At 52.1% G+C, this 10882-nt stretch overlaps 1 protein-coding gene across 1 annotated transcript in view; it reads left to right on the forward strand.

The window, feature by feature from the left end:
* Ergic1 (endoplasmic reticulum-golgi intermediate compartment 1) overlaps window positions 1–10882 on the forward strand; it is a 94702-nt gene that overhangs the window by 70324 nt on the left and 13496 nt on the right. Inside the window, exons 6-9 of the mRNA XM_021221830.1 lie at window positions 608–712; window positions 2177–2237; window positions 4988–5088; window positions 7933–8055. Of these exons, the coding sequence (XP_021077489.1) occupies window positions 608–712; window positions 2177–2237; window positions 4988–5088; window positions 7933–8055 (390 nt within the window). The remainder of the gene's footprint in view (window positions 1–607; window positions 713–2176; window positions 2238–4987; window positions 5089–7932; window positions 8056–10882) is intronic.

The raw sequence follows: 10882 nt of genomic DNA on the forward strand, positions 1-10882 counted from the left end.
ACACTGGGAGGCCCTGGGGGAGGTCTGCAGGGAGAGGCGAGGGTGCGCAGACACTGGGAGGCCCTGGGGAGGTCTGCAGGGAGAGGCGAGGGTGCAGACATGGAGCCAGGGCGGAGGCTACTTTGAGATCCTCCGCAGAGATCTCGGGTGGGGATAACGATGGCCTACAAGGCCACTGTCCTCAGTCCCTGGTGGTGGCGATGAGGCTGACTGGGTAGCTGTGAGCTTGGTTTAGAGTTCTTGGAAGCCACTTTGGTCTCCTGGCTCAGAGTGCACCCTCACCCACTGCTGAGCCGGCAACCTGGAGTCCACAGACATGGGCAGAGACTGCTGTCATCTTAAGTCCAGGCTCGGTGTCAGGTGCCCACATGCACACTTCACATGTGCTCTTGCCCTGGGTTGTTCCAGACACTTCTTTCAGTAGCTCCTGTGAGTGTACTGTTCTTCTTCAAAGTCATACAGTTAGAAACGCTACAAGCCAGGGTCCCGGTGCCAGTGTATGTATGACTCTGATGCCCCAGGCCATGCACGGATCACAGCCCTTCCTTGCAGTCAGCTCCCCTTGGACAGCCACCCAGATATATGAAACCTGCCTTTCTCCCTCCAGGTTCCCGGCAACTTCCATGTGTCCACACATAGTGCTACAGCGCAGCCACAGAACCCGGACATGACACATACCATCCATAAACTCTCCTTTGGGGATACACTACAGGTGAGCAGGGGACGGGTGACATGGTCGTGAGCTGGTCCCTAAGAGTCATCCACATGAGGTCCTCTATGTGCCTGTGGTGGCTATGGTGTCAGTGGTGCCACCAACCACACAACAGATGGAGATGCTCAGCCTGGGACCTGGGCTGGGAGGGAGGTGGACTCCAGGGTTTGGCTCAGTCCCTTCATAACTGCTTCTGCCTATTTCCTGTTGCTATTACTGCGAAGCACAGACTAGGTGGGTGTTTAATGAACTGAAATTTATCTAAGCTAGAGCTCTGAAGGCTCTGAAGTAAGAGCATAGTACCAGCATGGTACTGTGGAGAGGGCCTTTCTCTTCTTGCATCCAAACGCGGCCAGGCCCATGATGGGCACTGACACAAGGCCCAGGCAAGGATGCGTCATACACATTACCCTCTCAGGAGGCCCTTCTACGCTACACACAACCCTTTATTTTTATATTCACAGACTCTTAAGCTGGCTTTCAGGAAAATTAATAAGCATGTATCTGTGACCCCAGAATGACACATGTAGACATGAAATATCAAAGGTCTGAGTGACCTATGAGGGCTGCTCTCAGTTGACTGAACACCCAGAGTGATGACTGAGGAGGTAGGGAGCAGGTGACTGGGTTTGCGTGGGAAATTCTTTGCTTGGTTGATGAAGGGGATGCTGACAAGTGTGGCCCCTGCACACCAAGTATGTACACCTGCCACGAGGAAGAAGGACCCGAGAAGCAAGGCTGTTTGCATGGACATGAGGGAGGGGCTGTAGCCTGGGTAAGAAGGGTGAGGACCTAGGCTAAGGCAGTGGAGAGGGCTGACCAGAGCTACATGCAGGCTCAGAACCAAAGGACAACAGCTCTGCTCCACATGAGTACACAGCTATTCCAGCTCAGAGCCAACCCATGTCCGTCTGCTTGCTTGAAAAGCATTTATCAAACATCTACTGTGTGCCAAGTCTTGCACAGGTTGGTCAGACTGAGGGTGGGTCCTGCCAGTCTGACTCTTTCAGCCTAGAGGACGGGCATACCGTCACATCTCCATCCTTGGGATCAGAAACCCAAAACTTCACACTTCCAGTGCCAAGGCAGCAAGTGGACAGCCCCCTCCCTCCCGCGTGGGTTCAGCCTGAGGGACAGGCCACACCTGCTAAAACGTCTTCTTTACAGGAACCTACCCCATCTACTGCTCTGATCTCCCTCCCTCCCGCTTCCCTGAGGTCCCATGGGCCTCTATCAGGCCCAGTCTCCGGGCTCAGTCCTTTGCAGGGTCTGCTTATTTGGCCTACTTTGGGCCTCCCTCCACATCCATGTCAATTATCCCTCCTCCCAGAAGCCCTTGCTAACTCGATCCAATGGCTGGGTTGCCCTTCATGACCAAATGGCCCCTGGTCAGTCCCCACAAGCAAGGCCAGGCTTGAAGGTGGGAGCCTCCAAGGAACTGTCTCTCACTGTGCTTCTCTGCAGGTCCAGAATGTTCATGGGGCTTTCAATGCTCTTGGGGGAGCAGACAGACTCACCTCCAACCGTGAGTATCTTAACATGGAGCAACCCCCTCCCCCGCAGAAGTCCTCGTCCAGCTGGTGGCATGGGACTAGGGAAGCCACCAGGGGGGCAGAAGTCAGGTGCTTGCTGCAAGCCAAGGTCATAGTCTCACTCCAGGTCGATTGTACCCCTAAACTGTTGCCAAGCTCCGACAGCAGCTGCTGTCATTGCTGCTAATCACTGTTTTGCCATTGTCCTGAGAGGAGGCAGTCACCTGGAATCCATAGAGCAGTTACAAAACCAGAATCCACTCTCTGAGAACCAGCTCTGTAGGTGGCCAGTGGAGGAAACCAGCTGGTCCCTCCCCTCCTGCCCAAACCCTTCCTATTAACCATTGGCTCCTTCCAAAGTCTTAGTGCTGAATCTCTACTTGCCAAAGACTGTGCACACACATACCTCCATTCTTACACATGCCATATGTGCATGTTGTGCATGTACACACGGAATATGCTAAGAAAATTAATGTTCACAGGGTCGTTTTGAAGCAGCATTTATTAGTGTTAGCCCTCGTGTGTGATAGGGACCTGCGTCTTAGAATGTGGACAGCTGTTGGCCATGATATCTCAGAACTGTTAGGCAGTCAGACACTGAATGCATATTGATCAGGCACAGTACCAAGTTCTAAAGATAAGGAAGATGAGTGAATGAAGCAAGCAGCCTCTACAGGCCTCCATTCGGTGCTGTCAACTTGGAAGTGTTCGTGATACCTGGTCCTGAGACAGAACCCGTGTGACTCTATGAGGACATCCATCTGACATGTTACTAATGGGGAAGAAATGTGAACTGGTTCTCTGTGCACAGTAGACATTAGGGTGGCTCTTTTTTTTTTTTTCTTCTCCTTTTGTGACTACCTAATGTTTTGTACAAATAACAACAACAAAAAATAGTAGAGTTATGATTTTCGCTAAGGCCGTCCTTTCTTCAGGTTTTATCCTTGGAGAGTGGGAATTTGAAACCTGTACTTAAAGGTGATCTTTGCCTCCTGGTTTAGGTATAGATGTGAGCCCATCTCATGGGAGTCTCCAGAAGACTGGGGTCAGCCTTTAACCCCCTGTGAGCCTAGTGCTCAGAACCCTGAGAGCCCTGTGGATATGAGCAAGCGCTGGGTCCCCTGTGCTTAGCTTGAGAGCCCTGTGGACACGAGCAAGCGCTGGGTCCTCTGTGCTCAGAACCCTGAGAGCCCTGTGGGCACGAGCAAGCACTGGGTCCTCTGTGCTCAGAACCCTGAGAGCCCTGTGGGCACGAGCAAGCGCTGGGTCCCCTGTGCTTAGCTTGAGAGCCCTGTGGATACGAGTAAGCACTGGAACCCCCGTGCTTAGCTTGAGAGCCCTGTGGACACGAGCAAGCGCTGGGTCCCCCGTGCTTAGCTTGAGAGCCCTGTGGGCACGAGCAAGCGCTGGGTCCTCGTGCTTAGCTTGAGAGCCCTGTGGGCACGAGCATTCGCTGGGTCCCCTGTGCTTAGCTTGAGAGCCCTGTGGGCACGAGCATTTGCTGGGTCCCCTGTGCTTAGCTTAAAGGCTCCAGAGCTTCCCCAGTTTTCCTGAGGGGTGTGAGGGGGGGGTCATCTCTACCCCAGGAGTGCTGCCCTTTTCTGAGGAGACAGCAGGGCCAGAACTAGTCAGAGCTGGAATGCTCTCTCCATGCTCATCACTCGTACAGGTCTGAATCCCATCTGCAGAGACCAGAACTAGAACCCAGAAGACTAAATCCCCGTGTTCTTTAGCGCCATGGTTCCCAGCCCAGGGTTCTAGAAGGGATAAGAGGGATGGGCATTGGGCCTCAGCTCTTGCTTGGGAAGGCTGAGGCAGCTCTGGTTCCGATTAGCTCATGCTTATTGGTAGCTGATTGATCCATTCATCCTTTGCCCAGTCACTTCATTCAGCAGGACTTAGCACTGTCTGCCCTGTCCCAGGCTCCGTGCAGGGCTTAGGGGCAGGAATGTGAGACTTAGTCTCTTAGCATCTTCGCCATCCAGGCTGGGAGGAGACGGGGGAGGGCGCTGGGTGAAAGGGTTGTGTTCAAATATTACAGGGCTAAAGGATCAGCAGTTTATTGGGAAAGAGGGAAGACACGGACCAGATTTTTTTGTTTGTTTTGGCAGTGCTGGGATGGAGGCCAAGGCTATGTTTATGCCAGGCAGGTGCTTAACAACTGAGCACTCTGGGATCGATCAGTTCTTACCTAGTTCTTTCTGGAGCGTTCTTTTCCTTTTTCTTCCTGAAGCCAGAGCCCAGATTATTTTAAAAGTAAAAAGCATGTAGACAATACCTACAATGAAATGGGGTCTTTCTTGAATCCCACCTTTCTCCCTGGAAAATGTGTGTGTGTGCGGGATGGTGGGGAATGTAATTTTGCCAGTCTCTCTCGTCTAGGTAAGGATGAAACTGAAGCTGCTCTGTTTCCTGGAGCTCTTTCTAGATAATTCTTGGTGTCCACACATTAAAGAGGATGTGTTTCCTGGCCCCTGGTTCACAGGAGCACGCTGCTCCTTGGCCTGAATCTCAGAGAAAATGCCCCCTGGGGACCCCTCGTTGATGGCTATCCCATTTGTAAGTGTGTGGCTCAGAGTATTGTACATTGTGTAGTGCAGATCTAACAAGCCCAGCAAGCCACATTCTGAAGAGAAAGGGGAGAGGACCCTGCAGTGCCAGGAGGACTTGAACTTGGGGTTACAGGCAGAGCCACCTGCCAGGCAGTGCCCACCCCATTTCATCTTGTGCTGTATTCCTGCAGCCCTGGCCTCCCATGACTACATCTTGAAGATTGTGCCCACAGTGTATGAGGACAAGAGCGGCAAGCAGCGTTACTCCTACCAGTACACCGTGGCCAACAAGGTGAGTGGGCCATGAACGGGCTGAGCATTGCAATTGCGCCCTCTGCTGGCCACGGGCATAGGCGATGTCCCACACATTCTGCTGAAGGGAATTTCACCAGGGTGGGACAGGGGGTGGGGAGTCCTACCAGACTCATTCTCTGGTCTGGGTAAAGATGAAATACCAGTTCTTGCCGTGGTAGCGGCCTCAAGGTCCAAGTGAGAAACTCTAATAAGGAGATGCGATGTGTTCTGTTTGAAATAGGCAGAGGACCGTCCCTAACTGTCCCAGCTCTGACATTGTCTGGTCCTGGTTTCTTCAGGCTCCTGTTGATCAGCACACGGTAGATGCCTTGGATCAGGCAGGGAATCCTATCAGGATGGCTGTGGACGTCTCAGGACCCCAACACACCAAGAGACACACAGGTCTTCTGGGAAGCCAAGGGTCATCCAAGCCAAAGAAATGAGATGGCATAGCAGTTAGTGGCTTGGGCCTCTCCAGAAACCATGACTTGTGCCAATGGAACATAAGTGCTTGGAGTACGTTTCCCTGTTTACCACGAGGCTCCTGATTCTGCTGTTGCAGGGCCACCCAGACCCTTAGTATTTATGATGGACTGTTCAGCTCAGTTAACTATCGTTATGGTTGAGGAACTCACCAAGCTGTGTAGTTGCAGTGTAGGAATTGGACCCAGGTTCCTCTTGGGCTCCAGAGCCCCCTAGTTGCTCACCCACTCAGTCCAAATAGGGGTCGTCCAGGCGTGCCCACCTTGACAGCCTCTTGGTCTTGGGTCCCTATGCTCTGATTCCCTTTGATCTATAACTCTCTCCGGGAGACTTATTGCTTACATTCACTATTTCAGGCCATGTCTGTCCTACTCTCTGGTGACATAACAAAATCTTAAGAGCCTAGGTAGTAAGTAAAGAATAGAAGTTAGCCAGGCAGTGGTGGTGCACGCCTTTAACCCCAGCACTCGGGAGGCAGAGGCAGGNGGATTTCTGAGTTCAAAGCCAGCCTGGTCTACAGAGTGAGTTCCAGGATAGCCAGGGCTACACAGAGAAACCCTGTCTCGAACCTCCCCCTACCCGCCCCCTCCCCCCCCAAAAAAGAGAGAATAGCGGTTGACTCATCTCATGGATTAGAAAAGAGGAAGTCACCAGCCTGTGGTGAGCCTTCTCGCTGTTGTCCAGTGGAGGGCGGGGCATGGGGGAGCCCAGCCTGTGGTGAGCCTTCTCGCTGTTGCCCAGTGGAGGGCTGGGCATGGAGACACAAGCATATTTTCCACTTCTTACAGGAGAGCTGATGCTGTCGTTGACACTTACCTCATGACCTCATCTAACCTAATCACCTCCCAGATTGCCACCTCCAGCCACCACCAGTGTAGGCCTACTTCCGGGTTCAGCCCCTTGATGTACACAAAGGAACTGTAACTTTAGATGGTGAATAGCTGTGGTTGCCCTGCCTCACATGCACAGGGCTCTGGGCTCAGCCCAGCACTGCAGCATGTGTATGACTTCTGGGGAGCATATTTCAACCACTGTACTCATTATAACCTCCCCCTGGTACTGCCACACATCAGCAGGAATCAAGGGGGCCCTGGACCACACTGCCCCATCCTAGCTCAGTCATATGTCCTTGTTTGTAATATGTCCTTGGTAGTCACTTCCCGAGATTGCTGTCAAATGAAGCAATGTTTTCAGAAAGCTCGCAGCCCACTGAGAAGGCTGGGTAATTGGTACGCTACTGCTGCTAGATCTCACTCTGTCTCTTACCCCTCAGCTCGGGCTGTGGCCCACAGTCACCCTGGGAAAGCTGAGCTTCCTCTGCTGCAGGCTTCCTCCATCAAAGCTTTGGCAAGGGCCTGGTGGCTGGACCAGCTCACTCAGTGCTCTCTGTGGCTTTGGCCCCAGCCTGTTCTGTGAATGGAGGTGGCCGTCCAGTGGGTTAGGACTCAGTGGTGCCATGGGATCGGTCCAGCTGCTCAAGACCAGTGCTGGGGACGTGGAGGTCGAGCCTGGGGACCCCGGCATCCATCCATCTCCATGTGTTGTAAACAAGAGACACGAGCAAGCTGAAGCCTCTCCGTACCCTGAAGTGCTCAAACCGGATCTTATGGGCCGGCAGCTCAGATCCCTGGGGTGGAGACGGGAAAAGCCAAGCCCTCCAGGAGAGGCTGAAACTGGCCCAAAGATAACTGTCACTTTAGTTCCTCGGTGGCCGTTTGGCCAATGCCGTGTGCATCCTTACGAGCCATGGCAGGGTGGGAACTGTACCTTCCCCGTTCTCTGTGCTGGCGCTGCTTTGTGGGCAAGTTCACACCCAAGTTCACACCCACTTGGTTTGCCTGTCAGGCAGGCTATCTTCTTCGTGGTTTAGAATGCCCCTTCCAGATCTCCCTGAGCAGAACTGGCTCACCTATGGCCTGCTGAGCACCCTCCTCTCCCCTCCCTACATGAATACTGTTGGAAGCTAGTGATGTGATGACGTCTTCACCCGCCAGTCTGTGGCTCCTCCAGGGAAGGAGCTTCGTCACCCCAGGAATCTTAGGACAGCAGAGGTGGCCGGCAGAATAAATGAGAAGATTTCATGTGACTGGGAAGTCAAGGAGGCAATGCTTAGACCGAGTTCAAAGCCCACTTTCCTCTTCCACGTCACCCTCAGATTCGTGCTCCGTTCTGGCTCCACTTCTAAGCTACGTGGTCTGTTTCCCATAGTTGAAGGGACCCAGCGTGCCCTCACTGTGCTGCCTGTCCAGGGCTTCCAGGGCAGCTGAGAGGGGGCTGTCTGGCCACCCTCTGCATCCCTCACCCTCGCCCACCTGAGGCCGGTTCTGCTTGTAACATTCCTTCCTCCTCTCTCCTGCAGGAGTATGTTGCCTATAGCCACACGGGGCGTATTATCCCTGCCATCTGGTTCCGCTACGACCTCAGCCCCATCACAGTCAAGTACACAGAGAGAAGACAACCCCTGTACAGGTTCATCACCACAGTAAGTACCCAGGGCCCAGGGCCAGCCGTGCAGCTGCTGTCGGCTCCCTTGCCGAGGTGGCCCTCCCTCACCTATGCTTGCTGGAAGCAGATGGAGCCTGCTGGGCCCCTGTTGAGCACAGGTGGCTTTGATTCTCTGACCCCTGAGAAGTGTTTCCAGAAGCAGGCTGGAACCTCTGGCGTTCCCCAGCTGATGTGTTGTGGGAGGGGCCACTTAGCACATCTGATGACTGAGGGAAATCTCCACTGGCTTCAGGCCGCTGGTGATTTTTCTTTTTTTGTGGAAAACGTTTTCAGTACTTGGTTTTTTGAGACAGGGTCTCACTATTTCAGTCCTGGCTGTCCTAGAACTTATTCTGTAGACCAGGCTAGCCTCAGATTCCACAGAGCTCCTGAGTACTGGGATTAAAGGCCTACGCTGCTTTGGCATGCCCTTTCCGTTTCTTCTCTGTCTTCTCTGTCTGGGTCCAGTGTGGTCTTTCTTCCTTTGCTCTTCTTCCCTCTGCCTTGTCTTCTACTCTGAGCAACGGTAGGATGTCGGTTTTCTTTTACACTGACTCTCTGTCACATGAACAGTTTCCTGGCCTCCAACTCATCACCCTTGGGTCCAGAGCCAGTGGGTCACCGAGCCTGCTCCACCCGGGAGGCTCCAGAGATCTGGGGTAAACCAGAGTCAGCAGAGGTGACAGTCAGGATGGCTCTCTACCTGTGTCAGATTCAGATTCAGACTCTGGGCCTAAAGATGTGTGTAATTCTGGGAGGCCTTGTGCAGGGGAGGCGGGGTCTTACTGTGTAGCCCAGGCTAGGAGTGCTGCTTTGTCCAACCTCATACTTTTTTTTTTTTTTTAGTCTTCTACATATCTATCAAATTTATTGGCCATATAAATATGCATGTACCATTTTTATTCCTATTTTCTTGAATGCAAAAGTGTCTATTAAGTTCTAAGACATCTTTCTCTTACATAAAGAATATATTCTAGATTTCTTCCAAAGGATTCAAATTACCGAAACCTAAGGAGTCACGAAAAATCCCTTGCAAGGTTGTGTCATGCTGCCATATGGCCCCAACCTCATACTTTTAATAATGGTTTGAGATCAGGGGTCTAAATCCTGGCTGGTACATTTCCTGCTGTGGCAGAGTCTGCTTCAGTCAGACTCTTCTAGAACAGATGGGATCTATGTTTGATTATCGGGTCAGCAGCAGGCATGGCTGTATCTAGTCACTTATCTGTCCCAATCTTTCAGTCTGTTTGTCTTTCTCTGTCCTGGCTTCCTTCTCAGACAGAACTTAGCAATAGACACTTTTTATTTCTCTGTAATCCCAGGCCAAACCCCAGAAAGGACAGTGTTGTCCTTGTCCCAGCTGAGGTCCTTCTGTCCTTCTGGCTTAGAAAATGGAATTCTCTGCTTGGTCTGGGCTAGGTCTCTTGTCCTCTCTGGAACCAGAGATTGTGAAGGGGTAGCATTACTGGAGAGGAAAATCCAGGCCAGTTTCTGGGAGGAGGATGAGCAGGCACTGTGAGGTATATGGTCAGGGAGGTATCTGTGGCCAGGCCATTGCTTTTAACCAGCGACATAAGAATAATGATCTTTGTTCTCGATACCTCCCGGGCCTTCAAGGCTCAGGAAGCGTCCTGGAAGGGGGAAATGCAACTAAAAAGAATTATACAGTGGTGGATACAGTGACTGTCATCATCCTGGGGCTTAGATAAGCCTCCAAACGGCCTTCCACTGTCCTGTGACTGCACAGGAGTCAAGCAGTAGCAGTAGCAGTACCAGTACCGCATTGGGGCTGGAAGGGGCTTGCCTGCCACACAGGCGCGTGAGGGGCAGTCAGCAGCATCTACCTAGGAAGACTTCACAGCAGCACCTAAGTGGCCAAAAGGAGCCAGGCTGGAGCAAGGAACGTTGTTCCCCCGGCAGACCCAGTGAACGCCTACAGTTGAATTTGAAAAACATTGTTAAGGCCCGCTCAAGCAATATTTAAAGTCTGCCCCTCAACACAAAGAAGGAGAGGAGATAAAACTAGGGACCCACATGTAGGAAGAAAGCTATAAAAGTTTTTACCTCCAAATCAAGAGATTTATGAACAAATGCTTTTACCCAAGATCCCCCAGGGGAGCACATGCTAAGTGCATGTGGGCGCTGACTTTTCCTATTTTGGTCTCACCACATACCCAGAATAAGCCAGCCTCTGAGATCTAAGCAGATGTCCCCTGTGCTTCCAGGCAGGTGTGGCCTGTCCTCAGAGGCCCCGGGGGCTGCACTGTCAACTGTAGCATGGACACACAGCCCTGCTAGGCTGAGGAGGTTCCTCCCTGGGCTCCAGAACCCCCAGTTTCCATTTGTTCATGGGAAGCAGCTGAGTCCCTGAGCATTAAAACCCCTTGGCAAGTGGCTGGCAAATGAGACAGCTTTGGTTGCCCCTTTACCCTTTGCTAGAACTTGCCATGTGAGGTCTCAGTGAACCTGACCTTCCAGGAGCTTTCCCGGAGTGGGGAACATATAAGAACACAGTGCTGGGGCTGGAGATACGGCTCAGTGGTTGAGAACATTGACTGCTCTTGCAGAGGACCTGGGTTCAATTCCCAGCACCCACATAGAAGCTTACAACTGCCTATAATTTCAGTTCTGGGATCTAACACCTTCCTCTGGTCTCCTGTGGACACGAATGCACATGGCACTGTGTATACACACGGCCAAATACTCCTACATCTAAAGTAAAAACAACGAAAGAAAGAAAGAAAGAAAGAAAGAAAGAAAGAAAGAAAGAAAGAAAGAAAGAAAGAAAGGGAAGGGAAGGGAAGGGAAGGGAAGGGAAGGGAAGG

This window comes from Mus pahari, chromosome 21 (genome assembly GCF_900095145.1).
Source record: "Mus pahari chromosome 21, PAHARI_EIJ_v1.1, whole genome shotgun sequence".
Taxonomy (NCBI): Eukaryota; Metazoa; Chordata; class Mammalia; order Rodentia; family Muridae; genus Mus; species Mus pahari.